The 24,749-nt window shown below is 44.7% G+C and overlaps 1 protein-coding gene across 1 annotated transcript; it reads left to right on the top strand.

Annotated features, from left to right (window-relative positions):
• LOC105468462 (UTP14A small subunit processome component) lies at window positions 1-24,528 on the top strand. The gene is made up of 15 exons (XM_071089176.1): window positions 1-140; window positions 1,255-1,330; window positions 3,022-3,092; window positions 3,627-3,691; window positions 5,651-5,793; window positions 6,394-6,549; window positions 13,574-13,693; window positions 13,791-13,885; window positions 14,866-14,989; window positions 15,084-15,161; window positions 15,600-15,996; window positions 19,840-20,237; window positions 20,961-21,154; window positions 21,281-21,380; window positions 24,112-24,528. The coding sequence occupies exons 1-15, from the start codon at window positions 115-117 to the stop codon at window positions 24,382-24,384; spliced, it is 2,316 nt and encodes a 771-aa protein (XP_070945277.1). The 5' UTR covers window positions 1-114; the 3' UTR covers window positions 24,385-24,528.
• Window positions 24,529-24,749: the final 221 nt, after the last annotated feature.

Genomic DNA, 24,749 nt, shown 5'->3' with positions numbered 1-24,749 from the left:
TGACGTGTACGTCGCGAGCGATTGACGGAAACAGAAATTGCTTTGCGGCCGGCACGGAAATTGCTTTCCTTCGGCTTCCGTTCTTGGTCCATGTGAGAGAAGCTGGCTGCTGAAATGACTGCGAACCGGCTTGCAGAGAGGTGAAGGGCAACGAGGGGAGTGGGGATTCTGGGTCTCGTTGGGGGCCGGGTTCCCCAGCTTTTGGGAAATGGGCGCCCCCTTTTAACAGATGGCAGTGGTTCCCCTCAAGAGCTGGCCACTTGTTCCTGTTTTCCGCGATCCAGCCTTTAAAGCCCTTTTAATTTAATTCACTTACTCCGCTCCTCAGCTGTATAGCCGCATCCCTGTTGGTCCTGATGCTGTTTCTGCCTCCCCAGCTCTTTTACTATGTTTCACATTCCTCGTCACGTGACCCCTTTTTCTGCCTCTGCCGCGGCCCGATTTAATCCTCTGCGCAGGCAGTGCAGGCGTTATAAACTCCCCGAATCTTCGAAAGCTTTGCTGACTGGAGTCATCGCCACGTTTTGGCTCCTATGATGTTTTGTGCCTCCCCTCCCCGCCCCCGGAACTAAATGTAGTCCGTTTAGGAATGTTGGCTTTGCAAATACTAATAATATATGCTGTTAAGTAACGGTAAATTTTGTAATTTGTGGGTACCAGTCTCCTTAGTTAAGCACCTACTTTGCTAAGCAGGCCCCAGGGAAAATGGCTTACTCAGCTGCTTTCGACCTGTTTCTCCATTCCTGGGAACAAGTGATCAAGATGACACTTTTGATCAGGCTGCCTATCAAAGAGTCAAACATGTGGAGGATGCTTAGAAATATTAATCGTGAAACTGCCTTGCCTCCAGGGCTAGCAACAGCGTCTTTGGCCATATTATTCTAGGGTCTGACATTTTTACAGCTTCCCATAGGTCATAGGAAATGTTGTGCCAATCACTGAAAAGTGTTAGCTCTTTTACATGCAGTTTTGAGTCAGGCATCATTCCTGGAGGTGATGCCTGACATCAGTCTAAATTTCACGTCTTGACAAGTTTTCAAAGGCGTTCATGCTGCTTTATATATCTTCTGAGGGATAGGGCTATTCTGTGTTGAAGTTACAATGTTTACGAGATTGTTTTAATAGATTAGACATTGCTTCAAATAACAATATTTCTCTATTAAATTTCAACTTTTATTATAATTAAGGGATACATATACAGGTTTGTTACATGGGTATATTGCATTCACATTTCTTTGTTGCCTCTTTTAACAGCCTTCTGGCTTTGAGCCAACAGGAAGAACTAGTAGATTTGCCAAAAGACTACCTCTTGAGTGGGAGTGAAGATGAGGTGGGTGACAATTGCTAAACTGCCTTCAAAATTAGGGTAGAGAGCACATTCCTGGAATGGAAAGGTGTGACAATATTCTATGTATTTGTTCAGGTCTCTCAAATTAATTACAAATGGTTAGTGTTTCATATATAAGTTACTGTATCATATTAAGTGCTATAAGGATTTGGAAACTAAGTTACACTCACTACCCGCAAGTTGCATAAGTATAATTTATAAAACCAACCAAAACAGGCCCGGCTGGTGGCTCACGCCTGTAATCCCAGCACTTTGGGAGGCTAAGGCAGGGAGATAACCTGAGGTCAGGAGTTCAAGACCAGCCTGGCCAACACGGCAAAACCCTGTGTCTACTAAAAATACAAAAATTAGCTGGGTGTGGTGGTGTGTGCCTATAATCCCAGCTACTATTGAACCCAGGAGGTGGAGGTTGCAGTAAGCCAAGATCACGCCACTGCACTCCAGTCTGGGCAATAGAGCAAGACTCCGTCTCAAAAAAAAAAAAAAAAAAAAGACTGAAACACATGGTCCTCATATGATATGATTTCCCAAGTTTGGATTTCTATAGAGCGTTATTTAATTATCTGACTGAAATATGCATATGTATTTTAGGCTGGATCTCCAACAGATGCTATAAGAATTCCAATTCTTTATTTCCTTTACAAAAAAACACTTTTTTTTTTCCCTTGGGTTGGGGGCACACAACACATCTATTTTAATAACAAGGAGGGTGTTTTTTTTTTGTCTATTTTTTTCTGCTTGTCGTGTTCTTCGTAGGAAAAGCCAACTTAACTTGGAGGCCGGGTGTGGTGGCTCACACCTGTAATCCCAGCACTTTGGGAGGCCAAGGCGGGTGGATGACTGGAGGCCAGGAGTTCAAGACCAGCCTGGCCAACATGGTGAAACCCCATCTTTACTAAAAATACAAAAATTAGTTGGGTGTGGTGGCACTTGCCTGTAATCCTAGCTATTCCAGTGGCTGGGGCAAGAGAATCACTTCCAGGAGGTGGAGGTTGCAGTGAGCTGAGATCACACCACTGCACTCCTTCCTGGGCAACAGAGCGAGACTCTGTCTCAAAGAAAAAAAAGCCAACTTTGTAACTGGCTATGACTTACACTATATGTCAGGGTTTCCATGTTAGATCATACTATATATTTTATACAGAAACACCATTTTAAGCCCTTTTTGTCTAGAAGCAAGTTAGGACAGACACATGACATTAGCTCCCTTTTAGTTTGAGCTGGAATGCTTGCACACCAGACCTCTTCCAATTCCCCAGTTCTCTACTGACCAAAAGAACAAGAGATTTGGCCGGGCGTGGTGGCTCACGCCTGTAATCTCAACACTTTGGGAGGCCAAGGCAGGCAAATCACAAGGTCAGGAGATCGAGACCATCCTGGCTAACACAGTGAAACCCCATCTCTACTAAAAATACAAAAAATTAGCCAGGTGTAGTGGCGGGCGCCTGTAGTCCCAGCTACTCAGGAGGCTGAGGCAAGAGATTGGCATGAACCCGGGGGTGGAGCTTGCAATGAGCTGAGATCATGTCACTGCACTCCAGCCTGGACCACAGAGCGAGACTCTGTCTCATAAATAAATAAATAAAGAGCAAGAGATTTTATGTGAGACTCAATTTCCATGTTGTCTTTTCCCTCCCCCTCATCGTGATGGTTTTTCCTTTTCTGTGTCTTAGGGGGACAATGATGGAGAGAGAGAGCATCAAAAGCTTCTGGAAGCAATCAGTTCCCTTGATGGAAAGAATAGGTAACGTTCCTGTCAGTTACGGCAGGTTACATAGTTGATTCCATGAGATTTCTCTGCAGCTAATATTTATTGAGTGCTTCATGTAAAGACCTTAATACCAGTGCCTAGCATATAGTAAGCATTATGTAATTGTTAGCTATTACTAGTCTTAGTGCTATTACTGTAAGCATTTGCAGTCTTATTCCACAATGAAAATCTTTTAAAGCATTGAGTAGGCATTACTTAACCCCATTAGAGAAGTAAATTGACTTACCCCCAAGGTCAGCTGGCTAATATGTTATAGGTTCAGGTGTGTTTAATCTAAGTCCAATATGTTTTCCACTATGCTTACCTTGTAATAAAGAGAAGAGATGAGGGTTAGATAACCAAGTCCAAGTTAGGAACAGATCTCCTTGCTGCATCATGACAAAACCTGACCCTAGAAGAAATACAAGAAACCAAAGCCCTGTATGAAGAGAGAAGTGTTTGTCTCTCCCACCCCTAAGCCCCCATAAAATTTATCCATTCCTATTATATCGTTTTGCCTAATTTCAGGCGGAAATTGGCTGAGAGGTCTGAGGCTAGTCTGAAGGTGTCAGAGTTCAATGTCAGTTCTGAAGGTAAGTTGAACAAAAGAAGATACCCATGCATGAAACTTGTGGGGTTCCAAGGGCATAGTGTTCACCTCACCTCCCAGGAACTGTTTTTGATGTGGTTAATGACTCATACCATAAATACCTGGGAGAGTGGGTGAAGAAGTATAGTCAGATGCCCTTCAGTTTCTTCCATCTCTCAAAGCCTAGAAGGCTGTGGTCAAGATATGCTACCGAGTTTGATGAGATACTTCTAGGATAGAGGGACATGAATGAAGACAGCTGCCTCTTAGTAACTTAGTCATAATTCATATTTGTACAATTTCATTTTAATTTCAGTTCTCTTAACAATGCTTTGAGTTAGGAGACAGGCAAATGTTCTCTTCAGCCAGAGCTCAGAGAAGTCAAGTTACTTGTTCAAGGGCCTTTGCCTAGTACAGTGTTTTTCAACCTTTGCTTTTTTACTGCTCCCCTGAGAGGAGCCTTTTAAGACATTTTTTCCTCATTGTATCCCTCCCACTATGCCCCTTCCCCAGGAAATCAAGTCCTAAGGAATAAGAGTTTGTTGGACAGAGTTGAGCCTTGGAGGGACACAAAACATTGTAATATCTAAGATTCTTTTCATACTCCTCCAGAAAGAACCAATTTTCACCCTGGGGTGGGGGGGGTGGTAAAAATTGCCCCTGTTCAGAATACATGCTCTAATAAGTGGCAGCCGTGGGATTTTATCCTAATACTGAGTCTAGATGCCAAATCTTTTTCACCCTGTTCACAACTTAGGCAGCTAGAATGGGTTTTGCATTCGTAGTAATCACTGGTGTAGCCTCCTAGGGCAAATAACAATGTATTCCAAGCATACTCATTCAGCGGATATTTATTGTGTTTCTACTAGGTAGCAGTATCAGGAAGTGTTGTAGATACCAAGGCCACAGTAGCGAATAAGATGTGAGCTCCTGGGGCTTACTTTCTAATAAAGGGAGACAATAAGAGAGGATGATGCAATAAAGCGACTAAGTGGCTACTTTAGATTGGTTGGTCATGAAAGGCCCCTGAAGAGGCAAAATTGAAGCTGAGATCTGAATGACAAGTCAAGTGAACCATGCAAAGATTAGGGAAAGTATTTCAGGCCAGGGAACAGCTAGCACAAAGGCTCTAAGGTAGAAACATGCACAGCATGTTGAAGAATGGGAAAGAGGACCCTGTGACAAGAGCATGGTGGAGGGTGGGGGGTGACATGAGGTTAGAGAGGCAGATGGGGATTAGATCTCATAGGACCGTGTCGTTTAGGTAGATGAGATTCAAAGTATAATGGGGAGTCACTGGAGGATTTTCAGCAGCGTCATGACATGCTGTGGTTTATATTTGCAAAAGATCATTTTGGGCTGGGTGCAGTGGTTTACACCTGTAATCTCCAGCATTTTGGGAGGCCGAGGTGGGCAGACTGCTTCAGCCCAGCAGTTTGAGGCTGGCCTGGGCAACATGGCACAACCCTATCTCTACAAAAAAAGATGCAAAAAATTAGCCATGCGTGGTGGCACATGCCTATAGTGCCAGCTACTTGGGAGGCTGAAGTGGGAGGATTGCCTGAGCCTGGGAGGCAGAGATGGCATCACTGCTCTCCAGCCTAAGTGACAGAGTGAAACCCTGTCTCAAAACAAACAAAAGAAATACCACTTTGGTTGTTTTTATTTTTGGCTGTTATGTGAAGAATGAATTGCAATAGGGCAAGAGTAGAAGCACCAGGAGAAAAGAAAATGAGTTTTGAATAAACATTTTCCCCTATCTTCTACCCCCTAACACGTTTGGGGATAAATGTAGAGTGATAGTGTTGGCATGGCTAGAAATAGGCAATTGAAGTAAGAGAATTATTCCTGCTTCTCTGCACATTTGCCATCTACTGGCATTTTCTACTGAGGCTTCTGCCTACATTATATTGAGATCTTGCCTCACTTCTTGGTCTGACTAGAAAGTTTGACCTTTCTACAGGATCAGGAGAAAAGCTGGTCCTTGCAGATCTGCTTGAGCCTGTTAAAACTTCATCTTCTTTGGCCACTGTGAAAAAGCAACTGAATAGAGTCAAATCAAAGAAGACAGTGGAGTTACCTCTGAACAAAGAAGAGATTGAACGGGTAAGCTATAGAGAAGGTGGTCTATTAAGGGAAAGAAATTGTGTTGACAAGGGAAAATAGGGTAATAGAAAGAAGGGAAAAACCTGAAAAATGGGAGAAGGGGGAGCTGTGATTTCCCCACTATGGATAAGATTAAAAATAATCTAGGAGTGCCAGGCGCAGTGGCTCACGTCTGTAATCCCAGCACTTTGGGAAGCCGAGGCAGGCGGATCACCTGAGGTCAAGAGTTCGAGATCAGCCTGGCCAGCATGGTGAAACCCCGTCTCTACTAAAAATGCAAAATTAGCCTGGTGTGGTGGCACATGCCTGTAATCCCAGCTACTTGGGAGGCTGAGGCAGGGGAATCGCTTGAACCAGGAGGTAGAGGTTGCAGTGAGCCGAGATCGTACCATTGCTCTCCGGCCTGGGCGACACAAGTGAAACTCCATCTAAATAATAATAATCTAGGAGAAATTGCAGTCCTGAGAAGCAAGCAGTAACCTCTAGCATCCTGATTCTTTCGTGGGCTAAGAAACGTTGTTTCCTAATTTCTTGTTAGTCCTTTGGGTTTGATGCTTTAATCTTGTGGCTCTTTCCTTTTACATACTTTGTCTGCTTCAGATCCACAGAGAAGTAGCATTCAATAAAACCGCAAAAGTCCTCTCCAAATGGGACCCTGTCGTCCTGAAGAACCGGCAGGCAGAGCAGCTGGTTTTTCCGCTGGAGAAGGAGGAGCCAGCCATTGCTCCCATTGAACATGTGCTCAGTGGCTGGAAGGTGAGTACAACAAAATGAAACTGAACTTCATTGAAAGGTGAGATTTTATAAGTTGGAGATTTCAGAGCCTGCAATTGATTTGATTGGACATGTTAAGCTAAACCCCAGCATAAGTCATTTTAGCTTAGTGCTCAGAAAGAAGGGATTGCCCATAGTCATTGTCAGTCATGTGACTGACATGTCAGTCACAATAGCTCTGTGATCACTTTTTTTTTTTTTCTTGAGACAGGGTCTCGCTCCGTCACCCAGGTTGGAGTGCGGTGGCACGATCTCAGCTCACTGCAACCTCCGCCTCCTAGGTTCAAGCGATTCTCCTGCCTTAGCCTCCCAAGTAGCTAGGATTACTGGCACGCACCAACACACCCAGCTAAATTTTTGGGGGGATTTTTAGTAGATACAGGGTTTCGCCATGTTGGCCAGGCTGATCTCAAACTCCTGACCTCAAATGACCCGCCCACCTCAGTCTCCCAAAAGTTTTGTGATTACAGGAATGATGAGCCAACACGCCCAGTCTCTGTGTCACTTTTCATCTGCTTGTAGTATACAGTACTTGGCTATTTCCATGTTTTTGTGTTAAACCATGTGATTGCCCTTATAGCGGGAACATAATAATGTTTTCTTTCTTTTACTCCAGTTTTTTAAAAGCATTTAAAGCCACATTCTGATCCTAGGGAAATCAGGAACTCGGTAGTATTAATGATGCCTTAGTGAGGATATGTGAACAACAGAAGCCAAAGTTTGCTTGTACAGGAATGAATACCACATTAAAATATGTGTTGCTGGCAATGACTAGAACTTCAGCAGGTAACTTATTATGACTCTGAGCTGCAGGGCAGGGGTTTAGAGCTGGGTTTCCCAAACACCCCTAACAAAGTTTTTGTCTAAAACAAAAGGATAATTGTAAGTATATTTGTTTGGTGGGTGTAATGTTGCCAGTTCTTTTTTATTATGAGGTTATTCTTTCTATTTTAGTGGTGTTGAAATGTCTTTTCTTCTATGAAATGATGGTGGTAGTAAATGATGGGATTGGGGATGAAATGGTAGTTATGCTCTTGGCAAAATTAGAAGTTGGAAATCCTATGTTGGTCCCTAAAGTCTCGGTTTTTAGTCTGAATAGCTGCTTTAGAACAGCTAGCCTACTTTTCCAATACACCATTGGTATGGAGTCTATAGTCTATAATGGGCTGATTAATCTTAAATAGATGCCCTCTTTGTGCTTCTCCTCTTTACTTTCCAAAAACCCAAGAATAGTAGTTTCTTAGGTGTTGGGAAGTTGAGCTAATTAAAGCTAATCAAAGTAAACATTGCTTGCCACAATAGCTAGAAATTGAGCGAGTAGTTGCTTATTATGGGGATAAGCTGTTTCTGATGTTTTTGCTGAAGTCACTACCATTCTCTTTCTAGGAGGCTTCCTTTTCTACATGAAAAAGAGATCAGGTTTAAAGTGTGGCTGCAGGATGAAGGGAGACTTTAGAAAAAAAAAAAATCAGAGGTAATACAATTTGTAGGATTCAAAAATAAAAAAGCATAGAAGATATGTAGTGAAAAGTTTGACTCCACCCTCTGCCCCATCTGATCATTTTTACCCCCATACTCACCACTTGCATAAGTTTGCTGTTGTTGTTGTTGAGTTTCATTTTTATATTCACGTTTACCTCCTTTTTAAATAAAAAGAATGGTAGCATGCTACTACACACTGTCCTCCACCTTGCTTTTTCCAAATGACAGTGTAATCTTGGAGATAGCAGGAAAATGCCAAGTTTGTTATTAAAAACGAGATGGGGCCGGGCGTGGTGGCTCACGCCTGTAATCCCAGCACTTTGGGAGGCCAAGGCGGGTGGATCACCTGAGGTCAGGCGTTTGAGACCATCCCGGCCAACATGGCGAAACCCCATCTCTACTAAAAATACAAAAATTAGCGGGGCATGGTGGTGTGTGCCTGTAATCCCAGCTACTAGGGGGGCTGAGGCAGGAGGATCACTTGAACCTCAGAGGCGGAGGTTGCAGTGAGCCGAGATCGTGCCACTGCACTCCAGCCTGGGCAACAGAACAAGACTCCATCTCAAAATATATACATAAATAAATAAAAAATAAAAACTAGATGGTAGTGGAGGAGGTTACACTAAGAATAGCACAACCTCTTCAAGATAGAGTGAGGCTCAGATGTTATACATTGAATATGCCATGCCATTCATTCATTCTAAGACTGACTTTTGAGAAATTATGCTAGTAGGGCACAGAGAAATAAGGAAGTGCTTAGTTCAGAGGGTGCTTTGTGGCTAGCAACTCCTAGGTCTCTCCTTACAACTTACAGTGCAAAGTACCAACAACTAGTATATGCTGTATTAGGGTTTCTAGAGATTGAATATCAAGTCTCAGGCTGGGCACGGTGGCTCACGCCTGTAATCCAAGCACTTTGGGAGGCTGAAGCAGGTGGATCACCTGAGGTCAGGAGTTCAAGACCAGCCTGGCCAACATAGTGAAACCTCATCTTTACTAAAAATACATAAAAGAGCCAGGCATGGTAGCACATGCCTGTAGTCTCAGCTGCTGAGGAGGCTGAGGCAGGGGAATTTCTTGAAGCCAGGAGGCGGAAGTTGCAACGAGCCGAGATCACACCACTGCACTCCAGCCTGCAAAAAAAAAAAAAAAGAAAATTGAAAGTCTGTACTATAGTTTTGGTTCAGCTTCCTAAAATTTTGTTTAGCTGCAAATAATTAAGCGGAATATTGCATGAGAAGGCAATTGTAAACTGCAAAGTGCTAGAAATGCTGTAAGGTAACTTCTTTCACCCCTCTCCTCACTATTCTCTGTGTACACCACTATTTACCAAGGTATTCTCCTTGAAACCTTAGTCTCTCAGTATGCCCTCACAAGAGGAGAGGAGGCATTGCTAGAAAATGCTGCATGCCCCTCCTGGAGATTGGAGAGTCACAACATGCTTTAGCATTTTAAAGGCTGTGAAACAGGCCGGTTGGACGTGGTGGCTCACGCCTATAATCCCAGCACTTTGGAAGGCTGAGGTGGGTGAATCACCTGGGTTAGGAGCTCGAGACCAGCCTGGCCAACATGGCAAAACCCTGTCTCTACTAAAAAAATATACAAAAATTAGCTGGACATGGTGGCTTATACCTGTAATCCCAGCTACTCCGGAGGCTGAGGCACCAGAATCACTTGAACCCAGGAGGTGGAGGTTGCAGTGAGCCAAGATTGTGCCTCTGCACTCCAGCCTGGGCAACAGAGTGAGACTCTGTCTCAAAAAATAAAAATAAAGGCTATGAAACAATGGTGAAGACACCTGTTGGATTTAATTTAACTTAGGGTATACAAACTGATTTTATTAAAATTTCAATAAATTGAATTTTAAGCTTTTAACAGGAGAAGCAAATCTTGTTATCTGATAAGGAATGTGTTTGGGGAAGAGCTGGTCTGTCTCCACTGCTGCCTCCTCTCCCTCACCTTCTTCCCCTACTGCCCCACTATAACTTCTCTCAAAAGGCATTAGTGAGGGGCCTCCGAATTGCCAGATCCCAAGCCCTCTTAGTCTTCAGCGTATTTGACACCATTAGCACATTTCATTCTAAAAATCTCTCCCCTCTAGCTTCTGTGATACACTCTGGGTATTTACTCTCTCTGGCTTTCCTTAGTCCTTTTTATGCTTGCTCTGTAAATTCCATACTTTTGTTTGTTTGTTTGTTTGTTTGTTTTTTGAGATGGAGTCTCGCCACCACGCCCAGCTAATTTTTTGTAGTTTTTAGTAGAGATGGGGTTTCACCGTGTTAGCCAAGATGGTCTCGATTTCCTGACCCAGAGTGCTGGGATTACAGGCGTGAAAATTCCATACCTTGGCTGGGTGCGGTGGCTCACACCTGTAATCCCACCACTTTGGGAGGCCAAGGCGGGCAGATCACGAGGTCAGGGGATCGAGACCATCCTGGTTAACACGGTGAAACCCCGGCTCTACTAAAAATACAAAAAATTAGCCGGGCGTGGTGGCGGGTGCCTGTAGTCCCAGCTGCTCGAGAGGCTGAGGCAGGAGAATGGCGTGAACCCAGGAGGCGGAGTTTGCAGTGAGCCAAGATCGCGGCACTGCACTCCAGCCTGGGCAACAAAGCGAGACCCCGTCTCAAACAAAAAAGAAAAAAAAGAAAATTCCATAACTCTTGACTATCACTCTCAACCCCTTCTTTGGAGCTCCAGTCTTATATTCCATGTGACTAGCAGGAGTCACCTGGGTCTCCCATGTGCACCTTAAACTTAGTCCAGTCCAAAGTAAGCTTCGCATTTCCTTTCCCCAGACTTCCAAAACCTATACCCCTTCATTCTGCAACTCAGTTAACAGCGTAACTTCCTACCCCAGTCACTTAGGTTGGACCCTCAGTCATTTGATTCCTACTTGACCCCTTCACTATCTCCCTCTCCGCCAGCTTATACAGGGGCCTAGGCCTGCAAATTCTGTCTCTGTAATAGCCCTTAGGCTCCTATTTTCTCTTCATTTTCATTTTCACTGCCCTAATTGAGGCCCTCATCGAACCTTTCCTTTGGAACTTTACATATATCCTCTACACAATCAGCAGGATTTTCTTGCTGAAACACGAAATTGATTGTTGCTCTCCTTAAAATCCTTCAAAGGCTGTTCACTTACAGAATAAAATAAAATTACCTAGCATTTTAGCTATGTTGGACAACACATTCTATTACATACCACTCCTTTCCCTGTGTCTGTGTTTTTGCTTATGCTCATCTGTTTGGATTTTTTTTTTTCCTCCTGACAGAACTGTACTTAGGCCTCAAAGCCTAATTCAAAAGGTCACTTCCTTCCCCAAGCCTAACCTACCTCCTAATAATATTTAATGGTGATTTCCTCTGTGATTACCCCTATAGAATAACGTAGCAGTATGTATTTAACCCATTATGTTATGCTGTTTGTGTTGTATATGTCTGTGCTCTGAAAGGCTGTGAGCTCCATGAGGACAGGAACTATCTTAATCAATTGTGTATTCCTAGCACCCCACACAAGTGCCTGGAATATAGCTACAATCAACAAATGTTTGTAAACTGATTTGAATTGAAGGGACATTACAGCATTGTAGTATAAATCACTTTGCAGCCTGTGATTGATCACTACTGCAAATACTAAAAATGGAAGAACACGTACCTTTACTATTCAGTAAAACAGTTTTATGGTTAAATCAATAGCATCGTGTAACATGTGATGATGTGCGTTTATGCATTTATCCAAATATTTGTAAGTTTAATACTGACCATGATGTATATGGCTATTGAAGAAAACCACACATAATATGTGTGTGAGGTTTGAAACTAGCTCTGTTGCCTAGGGCTGTCTTTGTGCCTTGCCAGAATGTGGACCGTGGCATGATCGGCCTGATTATTTAGCCATCCTCAAGATAGCATGTGGAATAACTGGTTTACAGTACATTCGTTTCATACATACTCTGCCTAGCATGCAAAATTAACTGGAAACTGAGGAATTGGAGCCAAAGTTAGAAAATGAGGAGAGTTCAATTTGAACCATCAGGAAACAGGCTAATTACATGAAGGTCTTTTTCCTTTTTCTTTTTTTTTTTTTTAACATAATAAATAGAGATGGGGTTTCACCATGTTGCCCAGGCTGGTCTCAAACTTGTGGGCTCAAGCAATCCTCCTGCCTCAGCCTCCCGAAGTGCTGGGATTACAGGCCTGAGCCACCATGCCCATCCTATATTTTTTAAAGGCAATATCCTTTTGTGCTCAAGAAATTAAGACACACACCCCACCACAAACTACATTTGAAGACTGTGCCAAAAAAATGTCATGTTTTTTCTCATTTTCTTTCATCAGTAATTAATGATACCAAGAACACTTACATGCATGGTTTATAGCAGTGGGCTATGGTCAAAAAAAGTTGGGCTTCCCCTCTGAGATATTTGCAGATCTATTTCCTAGGTATATCATCAATGGCAAATAATGCTTATCTTAAGATCTAACCTCACAGGGCATGCTGGGCTCACGCCTGTAATCCCAGCACTTTGAGAGGCCAAGGCAGGAGGATTGCTTGAGGCCAGGAGTTTAAGACCAACCTGGGCAACATGGTAGGACCTTGTCTCTACAAAAAATAAAAAACATTAGCAGACATGGTGGCTTTCACTTGTGGTCCCAGCTGCTCAGGAGGCTGAGGCAGAAGGATCACTTGCACTAGAGGTGGAGGTTGCAGTGAGCTGAGATTGGAGTGCCAGTGGACCCCAGCCTGGGTGACAGAGGAAGACTCTGTCTCAAAAAAAAAAAAAATAACCGCCCCTTCCCTCTAGAAGTATTCTAAAAGAAGGCTTATGATATGCATTTGAGATTCCTAACTATAAAGTAATAGTTATGTGCTTCAAATAATACATAACAATACAGGGACTCAAGGGCAATGTGCCTAGATTCTTAAGAGAATGGAAATCTGTTTAACATATATTGGTAACCTGGGCCGGGCGCAGCGGCTCATGCCTGTTATCCCAGCACTTTGGAAGGCCAAGGCGGGCGGATCATGAGGTCAGGAGATCGAGACCACCCTGGCTAACATGGTGAAACCCTGTCTCTACCAGAAATACAAAAAATTAGCCAGGCGTGGTGGCAGGCACCTGTAGTCCCAGCTACTCGGGAGGCTGGGGCAGGAAAATGGCGTGAACCCGGGAGGCAGAGCTTGCAATGAGCCGAGATTGCGCCACTGCACTCCAGCCTGGGCAACACAGCAAGACCCGTCTCAAAGAAAAAACATACTGGTAACCTGAACACAGTGATCCTTCTCAGCAGTATTAGAGAGTAGCCTCAGCATCTCCCTGCTGAAGTTGTCATATAAGAATCAAATAAGGCTTTATTTACACTGCTGACAACAAGACTGGAACCCCCTTCTCTTGCTGTAACAGCCAATCCTATCCACTTATGATTCCAATTATAGTGTCATAAGTTAGATAATCATAGTAAAGAGAGAAAGCTGTAAGAGCATGGCTTAAGACTCAGAATGTTTTGTTGCTTCTTTAAGGCAAGAACTCCCCTGGAGCAGGAAATTTTCAACCTCCTCCATAAGAACAAGCAGCCAGTGGCAGACCCTTTACTGACCCCCGTGGAAAAGGCCTCTCTCCAAGCTATGAGCCTGGAAGAGGTAAGTGTGTCATAGGCCCTTCACACCCGGGCATGCCACGCTTCTCCTAGCATTTGTCTTCTGGCCCAGATGTCACTGTAAATATCATTTGTTGTAGGCAAAGATGCGCCGAGCAGAGCTTCAGAGGGCTCGGGCTCTGCAGTCCTACTATGAGGCCAAGGCTCGAAGAGAGAAGAAAATCAAAAGTAAAAAGTAAGGAGGCCCCTGTGAACTGGCCTTTGGTTCCACAGAAGAAAGTCATGTGGCTCATCATAAATTCTTTGGAGAGAACCTTTGATGCGGCAACTAGAGTCATGTAGATGAGGTCCCAAACAGGCGTGACTAGCCTTTTGTTCCCCACAAACCAACCTCATAACAGTTTTGCCAAAAAGAGGACTATTCAGTTACTTTCTCTACCTTCCAAGGCATCACAGAGTGGTTCTGCAGAATGAGCTCTGAATTCCAGAGCTGTTAAGGCCAATAGGGCTTCCTTCCTGCCTTTTTGCCTGTTTGAAACTTGTTGGCCACATGTGGTGGCTCATGCTTGTAATCCAAGCACTTTGGGAGGCCAAGATGGATGGATCACTTGAGCTCAGGAGTTCAAGACCAACCTGGGCAACTGGTAAAACTGGCTGGGCACGGTGGCTTATGCCTGTAATCCCAGCACTTTGGGAGGCTGAGGTGGGTGGATCACTTGAGGTAAGGAATTCAAGACCAGCCTGGCCAACATGGCAAAACCCCATCTCTACTAAAAATACAAAAATTAGCCAGGCGTGGTAATGTGCACCTATAGTCCCAGCTACTTGGGAGGCTGAGGCGGGAGGATCGCTTGAACCCAGGAGGTGGAGGTTGCAGTGAGCCAAGATCACATCACTGCACTCCAGCCTGGGTGACAGAGTGAGACACTGTCTTAAAAAAAAAAAAAAAAGAAACTTATTCTACTCCTCCCTTGAGTTATAGAGGCAAAGGAGACTCTTTGAGCCACAGAGGTCTACCCTGAGGACTGTGGGTACCAAGAATCCTGCCAGTCCTCTCAGGTCCCAAACTGACTCCCTATAGCCAACTAGCTCTATGATGCCCGTTCCAGCCCCCTGCCTAGGGAACCCATTGGGTAGTATGGGCACTTGTGCCTATGACATCCATGCTTCAGCTAAATTGCTAAACTCTTCCCTCCTACCCCTCTTACCCTACAGGTATCACAAAGTTGTGAAGAAAGGGAAGGCCAAGAAAGCCCTAAAAGAGTTTGAACAGCTGCGGAAGGTTAACCCAGCTGCGGCACTAGAAGAACTGGAAAAAATTGAAAAGGCCAGAATGATGGTGAGACTACCTCTTGCCCCACCCCCACCCCTTTGAACCAGCTTTCCTTGGAAGCCACTAAAGGTCTAAATCTCACTCTGTTCTTTCTTTCTAGGAAAGAATGAGCCTTAAGCACCAAAACAGTGGGAAATGGGCCAAGTCAAAGGCAATTATGGCCAAATATGACCTGGAGGTAAGAGACCCTTGGGGTGAGAGAAGATCTGGAATTGGAGGATGCTAGCAGAAGCAAAGTTGGGGAAGAGCCATGAGGATGGATGGAAAACCAGGAATCTAAAAAGGCATCAGAAAAATCTCTAAGGCAGAAAGGAAAATGACCAGAAACAAGGTGGAAAAGGAGAGATGAAAGGGAAACAGCATTGAAGGCAAGTCCAAAGCGGGAGAGGAGCTTTTTAAAATCTTACTTCACCTGTTGATTCCTTGAAGACAAAGAATTTGTCTTCCATTTTATACCACAGCTATTAACCCAGCATTGTATATGCAGTTTAAACAGTAGGTACCAGTAAGAAATACCAAGTCAAATCGAGAGGAGGCAGCTTTATGAAATGGACCAGGAAAGGTATTATTGCAGTCACTAATGACAGGGCTCTCATGCTGTGACTCTTTCCTCCAGGCTCGCCAAGCTATGCAGGAACAGTTGGCCAAGAACAAAGAACTAACACAGAAACTCCAGGTAGCCTCTGAGAGTGAGGAAGAGGAGGGAGGCACAGAAGAAAAAGTGGAAGAACTCCTTGTCCCTGATGTAGTGAATGAAGTGCAGATGAATGCAGATGGGCCGAATCCCTGGATGCTCAGGAGCTGTACCAGTGACACCAAAGAGGCTGCAACCCAGGAGGACCCTGAGCAACTGCCAGAGCCTGAGGCCCACGAAGTTTCTGAAAGTGAGGGAGAAGACAGACCAGTGGCAGAAGAAGAAATTTTGTTGAGAGAATTTGAGGAAAGGCGATCCCTTAGAAAAAGGTCTGAGCTCAGCCAGGATGCTGAGCCAGCAGGCAGTCAAGAAACAAAAGGTGAGCTGTGATCAAATGGAAGGGAGAAATTCCTAGTGCTGTGGACAGACTATGGGAGAAAAAAAAATGTGTCCACCCACACACACAACTGCATAGTGATTAGGCTCTAGGGACTTGCAAGAGTGCATGCACTGGATCCCTGTAGAGAAATTACATTCATAACTACTCTTCTTTGAAGGCATTTAATAAGCAGTCATCTGCATGGCCATGCAACGTGGTTCAGGCACATTTTCTGTTTTGGGGGGCTTACAGCCTTCGGAAAGCCATAATAACTAAACCATCCTTGAAGTTAGGGTGTGAGTTAGTGTTCCTGGTACCTACACACCAGGGAGAAGTACATATGGTAGAATGGCAAATCTGAAAGTCCATTCACACCTATAGACACAGATAGGTCAATTTTGAGACATTAGGAAACATCTTCTAATTGCCGGATTTTTTGGTTTTGTCGGTTAAGTAGGAGTGGCATTTTTAGCATTTCTTAATTCTAGTTTATGTGTGTCTACATGGGGTGAGACTTTACGGAATGAATGACTCCACGGGGCTACATGGCAAATTAGAATTGTGACTCCATGCTCAGGCTCTATTTGTACTTTATATTTTCTACCTGTTATCTTGAAGAGATCTTATTAACAGTGTTAGCACCTGTGAGATTGGTCAGAGTTCCCATTTCTGGCAATAAACCAGGACACTAAAAAGCCTGCCTAGGAAAACTACCTACATTGAGAAATCACTTGGCTATCTGGACAAATTACCAGGTCTGGTTTGGTTCCACATAGGAATGCATTTAGATGACGGCAAAAATCTGGTTTTACATGGCAAAAAAAAATTATTTTTTTTCTACTTTTTTTTGTTTAAGAGACAGGGTTTTGCTCTGTCATCCAGGCTGGAGTACAGTAGTACAGTCATACCTTACTGCAGCCTAAGACCTCCCAGGCTCAAGCGATCCTCTTGGCTCAGCCTCCCAACTAGCTGGGACTACATGTATGTGCCACCATGCTGAGCTACGTTTTTGTAGAGACTGAGGTCTTGCTCTGTTGCCCAGGCTGGTCTTGAATTCCTGGCCTCAAGCTATCCTCTCACCTCAGCCTCCCAAAGTGTTAGGATTACAAGTGTGAGCCACCGCACCCAGACTCCTTTTTTTTTTTTCCTTTGTTTTTTTCAGGTTTCCACATACAAAAATTTATTTTAAAAGAGCTATAATTTAGAATGTATTGTGGTGACCTTTACTTAATAGTTTTGGCTGGATATTTCTGGGATTAATAATTGCAAGCAGTCACTTCTGAGAGAATTTTGGAAAGCAGCACAGTGGGCTGAGATTGTTGGGGTGTCCATATATGGCCACAGGACCCTAGTGGCTTTCTCTTAAGCCCCCTCAACAACTGACCATCTATCTAAATGTGCAGAGCGGCTGACTGTGATATGAAAGGATGAAAGACAGATTTGCATTTCTTTAGACAGTAAATAAATCAAATTTTCTCAAACCTTCCAAGAGTGTCCTAAAATACTGGAAAGTCACGGACCCCAATGAAAATGAACAAGGAAACCTGATTCTTGAGAAATAAACATCCATGTGTCCAAAGGCCAGATCTAAGGAGCTACAATGGCTTCATGCCAAAGCTAGAGAGCAGGATCAACTTGGGAATGGTGGCAACTTGAGTCAATGAAAAAGCCAGTTTAGAACCATGTCACTGCCAGGTTTCCCTCCAGACTCTTTTTTTTTTTGAGACAGGTGTCTGTCATCCAGGCTGAAGTGCAGTGGTGCAACCTTGGCTCACTGCAAGCTCCACCTCCCAGGTTCAAGCAATCCTCCTGCCTCAGCCCGCAAGTAGCTGGGATTACAGGCATGCGCTACCACACCCAGCTAATTTTTGTATTTTTAGTAGAGACGGGGTTTCACCATGTTGGTCAGGCTGGTCTCAAACTCCTGGCTTCAAGTGATTCACCCACCTCAGCCTCCCAAAGTGCTGGGATTACAGGTGTGAGCCACTGTGCCCAGCCAGCCCCTCCAGACTCTTAAGACTAGTGTTATTTGCTCAGATGTTGCCAGTGGAAGTGTGAGCTACATCCACTGGATAAAGCAGCTACTTCATCCCTTGACTCAGCAACAGCAGATTATGAAATACTGCTTTAAGATACGGAGTAGAAATTCTTGAGTCAAGATGAAAATCCTGGCCGGGTGCGGTAGCTCACACCTGTAATCCCAGCACTTTGGGAGGTCGAGATGGGTGGATCACGAGATCAGGAGATCGAGACCATCCTGGCTAACACGGTGAAACCCCGTCTCTACTAAAACTACAAAACATTAGCCGGGCACGGTGGCGGGCACCTGTGGTCCCAGCTACTCAGGAGGCTGAGGCAGGAGAATGACGTGAATGCGGGAGGCGGAGCTTGCAGTGAGCCGAGATTGCACCACTGCACTCCAGCCTGGGCGACAGAGCGAGACTCCGTCTCAAAAAAAAAAAAAAAAAAAAGATGAAAATCCTGGATAAGGTTTTTATAAGCAGTAAAGCATAAATTACAATGAAGTTGCATTCAGAAGCCACCTGTTAAAGTGGCTTCCTTTTTTAAAATTTGGAACTTGGGGCAATCTTCCCAAGTGGGGTTTACTGCACGAGGAACTTAAGCCACAGTCCCAGTCATACAGTGGATCATTGGCAAAGCTGGGAATAGGACCCAGGACGTCTGCTTTCCAATATGCTACTTTTTTTTTTTTTTTGAGACAGGTCTTGCCCTGTTTGCCCAGGCTAGTATGCAGTGGCACAGTCACAGCTCCCTGCAGCCTTGACTTTCTGGCTCCAGCGATCCTCCCAGCTTAGCCTCCCAAGTAGCTGGAACTACAGATGCACACTGCCATGCCTGGAAATTTTTTGTTGTTGGGGGAGTGGAGGTGGTAGAGATGAGTTCTCACTATGTTGCTTAGGCTGGTCTCGAACTCCTGGGCTCAAGCAGTCCTCCCCACTCGGCCTCCCAAAGTGCTGGCATTACAGGCGTGAGCCACCATATCCAACATCGCACATGCTCCGTTTTTTTTTTTTTTTTTTTTGAGACAGAGTCTTGCTCTGTCACCCAGGCTGGAGTGCAGTGACGCAATCTCAGTTCACTGCAACCTCCGCCTACCTGGTTCAAGTGATTCTCCTGCCTCAGCCTCCCAAGTAGCTAGACTACAGGCACATGCCACCATGCCTGGATAATTTTTTGTATTTTTAGTAGAGACAGGGTTTCACCGTGTTAGCCAGGTCTCGATCTCCTGACCTCATGATCTGCCCGCCTCGGCTTCCCAAAGTGCTGGGATTACAGGCATGAGCCACCGCGCCTGGCCACATGCTACTTTTAATTACCAAACTCCGTTGCCTGCTATGATTAGTGTACTCTCTAGGAGATTCAATGTACAGAATCTTCTTTTCCCTGTTTGTCCTCGTTAGAATGTCTTATGTGGTACCTAGCACTTGGTGGGTGCTCAACAAATGCTTACCAACCAGACAACGTACATACCTCCTTTTCCTGACACAGCTTTCTTTTTTTTTTTTTTTTTTTTTTTTTTTGAGACAGAGTCTCGCTCTGTTGCCCAGGCTGGAGTGCAGTGGCGCGATCTCGGCTCACTGCAAGCTCCGCCTCCCAGGTTTATGCCATTCTCCTGCCTCAGCCTCCTGAGTAGCAGGGACTACAGGCGCCCGCCACCATGCCCAGCTAATTTTTTGTATTTTTAGTAGAGACAGGGTTTCACCGTGGTCTCGATCTCCTGACCTTGTGATCTGCCTGCCTCGGCCTCCCAAAGTGCTGGGATTACAGGCGTGAGCCACCGTGCCTGGCCTTTTCTGACAGCTTTCATTCTTTTTCCCCCAGATTCCAGCAGCCAGGAAGTGCTGTCTGAATTGAGAGTACTATCTCAGAAATTGAAGGAAAATGATCAGTCCAGGAAGCAAAAAGCAAGTTCAGAGGGGACTATTCCCCAGGTCCAGAGAGAGGAACCTGCCACAGAAGAAGAGGAGCCCCTGTTGCTACAGAGGCCAGAGAGAGTACAGACGCTGGAAGAACTAGAAGAGCTGGGAAAAGAAGAATGTTTTCAAAATAAGGAGCTTTCCAGACCTGTGTTAGAAGGGCAGCAGTCAGAGAGGACCCCAAATAATCGCCCTGATGCCCCTAAGAAGAAAAAGAAGGAGCAAATGATCGACCTACAGAACCTCCTAACCACACAGTCTCCCTCCGTGAAGTCTTTGGCAGTTCCCACAATAGAGGAGCTGGTGAGCAGAGCCAGGGTGGTGGGCCATTGTTCAGAAAGTGTCCTTGCACAAGGAGTAATGAAGCTTTGTTTCGCTGCGGGCACATTTCAGTAATTGAGAAGTCCAGAATAGTATAGGGCCAGGCTGGTCCTAAAACAGTGATGTTTTAATAGATGCAGATCTATGGGTGCTGTCAAGACCCCTATTTCCGAAACCCTGATCCACCAAAACTCCTCTGGGGTGACTCTAATACTGCTCTCAGAGGAAAGAGGGAGTAACTCAGAGTTCTGACCAGATCCCAGGCAGGACAACTCGAAGGTGAGTCATTGAACTGTTGCCAAAGTTTTATTCAGTGGGATCTCAAATGGTCTAAGACTCCCCAGTTAATCTGAAACTCAGTGAAGCATCCTGGCACCTGTCTTTTAAGGGATATAAGCTAGACGAAGCCTACAGTCTGGCCACTTAGAGCTCCTGCTGCTAACACGGGCCATTCCTTCCTCCACCCTGCAGCTTCGTTACTCAAAAGTTTAAAATTGTGTCATATGATAATGAGCTAGAGATACTTACCCTAGAGGGAAGAAAACTGGAGCATGATTGGCTGCGCACTAGTTTGTATCTCAAGACCATCATTGTTCAGCACTTCCCTCTAGGGGGCGCTAAAATGTCACGACCCAAAATTCAACCGTTCTCGCCATGAACCACAGCTCATAAGCCAAGCTGTAGCTCTCGCTTGTTTCTCCCCAGGAAGATGAAGAGGAGAGAAACCAAAGGCAGATGATAAAGGAAGCTTTTGCTGGGGATGATGTCATCAGAGATTTCTTGAAAGAGAAGAGGGAAGCCGTGGAGGCTAGTAAGCCAAAGGACGTGGACCTGACGCTACCTGGCTGGGGCGAGTGGGGTGGTGTGGGCCTAAAGCCCAGTGCCAAGAAAAGACGCCGGTAAGAATGCGGAAGAAAGTCTGTCAAAAGGGCACTAGGTTCTCCCCCATCGCCCTTCGGTGTCCTCCCTACCCTTTTGACTAAGTCCTTAATGCTCCTAGTCAGATGTCCTGTTTTGCTTTCCAGGTTTCTCATTAAAGCCCCTGAGGGTCCTCCAAGAAAAGATAAGAATTTGCCAAATGTGATTATTAATGAGAAGCGCAACATCCACACAGCGGCTCATCAGGTGAGAACTTAGAGAGTTCTTTAGCTGCCTGACTTTCTTGCTTGAGAGGAGTATTCTAGTAATCTGTAGTCAAGAGGGACGTGTGATCTTGACCACAGAATCAAATCTATTGTTTTTGCTGAATGGCTGTTACATTTATCATCTCAGATAGACTATGCTGTTTTAATTACTGGCCAGGAAAAAAGTTTAGAGTCAAGGTAATGCTCAAACAGAGGCTATAAGGTTTGAGCTGTAGCTTAAGAAAAATGAAGACAAACCGGTACTTGTTCAGGAGAATGAGAAGATTGTAAGTTGTGTCACATGATAACGAGCTGGGGATGTTTACAAGAGAAGAAAATTTGAGCGTGATTACGGTGTTCAAGTATATCGAAGGTTACTGTATGAAGTCACATAAAGTAGAAGTTAGAGGAGATACAGAATTCAAGGCTGCTCTGGGAGTATGAGTACATGTAAAGGGGACTCAAGAATGAGATTGGACTAGATGACCTTTATGTTCCCTTCAATTCTGACATCTGTCCCCAGCCAGTATATTGAAATGAGTTACATTTTTCCCTCTGAAGGAATAAGGAACTAATGGCTACAGAACAGAGGTAAGAAGATATACATTTCAGTAACATTCTTTTTTATCTTATTTTGTGAACCAATCACTGCAGAAACTGAAACGTAACTACTGCAGTCCCAATTAAGGCTATATAACTAGAAAATAGGCAGTTACACGATAAGGGAAGGGGGGAAAGGGTGCTTCAGTGGGCCAGGATTCCAGGTGATGGGTAGAGTATAGAGCTCAATAAAGACGACCCTTCCCTTCCAGGGGTCTATTTGTTTTTTTAATGCAGTCATGGCAAACTGACAAATAGTTTTCTAGGAATCTCCCCTGATTTTCATCTTTTTAATAAGTTACTGCAGGTTCCAACATGCAGTAGAATAAAGTGCTTCAAGGTGCCTAGGGGGGACTTCTGAGACTGAATACTTTGTCCAGGTGTTCTCTTTGTCCAGGTGTTCTCTTTTTCTGTTGCCCTGGTTGACAAGCACAGATGTAACCGTCAACCCAAATAAGACATTCCCTTAACTTAAAGAGAATTTGTTTCCTTCGCTACTACCAGGACCACCAGATAGTGCTTAGCTTCTCTTGAGTATTCCACTGAATGTTTCCAGAGACTACTGATTTGCTTTTTTTGTTTTTGTTTTGTTTTCAGATGGAGTCTCACTCTGTCACCCAGGCTGGAATGCAGTGGCATGATCCCAGCTCACTGCAACCTCCACCTCCCAGGTTCAAGCTATTCTCCTGTCTCAACCTCCTGAGTAGCTGGGATTACAGGCATGCGCCACTACGCCCAGCTTATTTTTGTATTAGTAGAGACGGGGTTTCAGCATGTTAGACAGGCTGGTCTTGAACTCCTGACCTCAAGTGATCTGCCTGCCTCGGTCTCCCAAAGTGCGGGGATTACAGGTGTGAGCCACCGTGCCCTGCCAAAGACTACTGATTTTTACATCCCCATTTTCTGCTTACGTGTCTTCCTCCTTTGGCCATTGCGGAAGTGTTGAAAGATTATTTAAATGTCTGAAGGTAGAAATGTGGTGGAGGAATACCAGGCAAGGAAACAGGAGCTTTGGGTTCTGTTCTCCAATGCTGCTCCTCATTTACTTAGGTCCATCATTTCCTCCCTCTAAGCCAAATTTTCAGGCCAGAGATGACCATTGCCAATATCTAGGGCCTTCCAGCTCTACATTCTGTGGTGCCAAAAGAAGATGAAGCCAAGTGGGCCGGGTGTGGTGGCTCACGCCTGTAATCCCAGCACTTTGGGAGGCCGAGGTGGGCGGATCATGAGGTCAGGAGATCGAGACCATCCTGGCTAACACGGTGAAACCCTGTCTCTACTAAAAAAAAAAATTCAAAAATATTAGCCGGGCATGGTGGCAGGCACCTGTAGTCCCAGCTACTCAGGAGGCTGAGGCAGGAGAATGGCGTGAACCCAGGAGGCAGAGCTTGCAGTGAGCTGAGATCACACCACTGCACTCCAGCCTGGGCGACAGCGAGACTCCATCTCAAAAAAAAAAAAAAAAAAAAAAAAAAAAAAAACCCAAACAAAAACAAACAAACAAAAAAGATGAAACTAAGTGTAATGGCCTGGTAGAGTTCAGGATTCGGGTTCCTTGAAACATCAATCCTAAGAGAGGGAAGGAGGAGACTGAGAGCATAAAGAGGGTAGAAAAGTTATAAAATCCACAGGGATACAAAATGGTCTGGATTCTTGCAGTCACAGTGTTACATAGGAAAGCTCACTCTGGGACAACAGCCCTGGAGCTCCTGTAGCTGGATAGGGACAGTGTCACTTGTAATCCCAGCTACTTGGTAGGCAGAGGTTGCAGTGAGCAGAGATCACCCCACTGCACTCCAGCCTGGGCAACAGAGTGAGACTCTGTCTCAAAAAAGAAAACAAAAACAAAGACAGAAGTAGTGTCAGGTTGGTTTTTTTAGACCCTGAATTGTTGAATAAACAGGGGATCCAGAGCCAACTTAGGCCCCCCTACTCCCAAATGTCATCAAGCAGATTTGACTCCTAAGAGCAGATGGGAGTGATGGGATGCCTTAACCTCTCAGTCTCTTCAGTTGCAGTCATCATGTGGAACCGTGGCCTGTACCAAAATAGTACCTGATGAGAGTTGTCAGTACAGTGTATAACTGCACCCCAGGCCTGCCTCATACCAAATCATTCTCCTTCCTTTCCAGGTACGAGTGCTTCCATATCCATTTACCCACCATTGGCAATTTGAAAGGACCATCCAGACCCCCATAGGATCCACATGGAACACCCAGAGGGCTTTCCAAAAGCTGACTACTCCCAAGGTCGTCACCAAGCCAGGCCATATCATTAACCCCATAAAAGCAGAGGATGTGGGCTACCGGTCTTCCTCAAGGTCGGACCTGTCTGTCATACAGAGGAATCCAAAACGAATCACCACACGTCACAAAAAACAGCTGAAGAAAAGCTCTGTAGATTGAGTTGCTGGAGGAGTGACAGCCAGGAGCCCTGACTTCACTTCCTTTGGTCCAGTTTTACTCTGGTACAGGGTGGATTCCAAAACTGGCTCAGTACATTGCATGTAGTTGAGCCACATTTTAAAAATAAAGGCATTTTTTAATCTATTTACCCGGAGTATATGTTGCATTGTCCCCCAGTGGAATCATTTCATTCAAGTCAGACACCTTTGGATTCTCCAGCATTGCATTTCTCGAGTTGCACTTGTCAGGGACTTCCTTTTCTTACCAAGGATTATGTAGTTGGTCCTAAATCGAAGTGGAGAAAATTCACTGTAGTCTGTAATCAAATATATCACATCAGATATGATCCACCATTGATAACTGCC

Source organism: Macaca nemestrina, chromosome X, assembly GCF_043159975.1.
Source record: "Macaca nemestrina isolate mMacNem1 chromosome X, mMacNem.hap1, whole genome shotgun sequence".
Taxonomy (NCBI): domain Eukaryota; kingdom Metazoa; phylum Chordata; class Mammalia; order Primates; family Cercopithecidae; genus Macaca; species Macaca nemestrina.
Note: the sequence above shows the minus strand (reverse complement) of the source record. Positions and strands in the feature narration are given on the sequence as shown.

Coding starts and splice junctions, on each gene's coding strand:
- LOC105468462 (XM_071089176.1), top strand. CDS start 115: ATGACTGCGAACCGGCTTGCAGAGAG. Junction 1,331..3,021: donor TGAGTGGGAGTGAAGATGAG/GTGGGTGACAAT, acceptor TCTGTGTCTTAG/GGGGACAATGATGGAGAGAG. Junction 15,997..19,839: donor AGGCAGTCAAGAAACAAAAG/GTGAGCTGTGAT, acceptor TTTTTCCCCCAG/ATTCCAGCAGCCAGGAAGTG.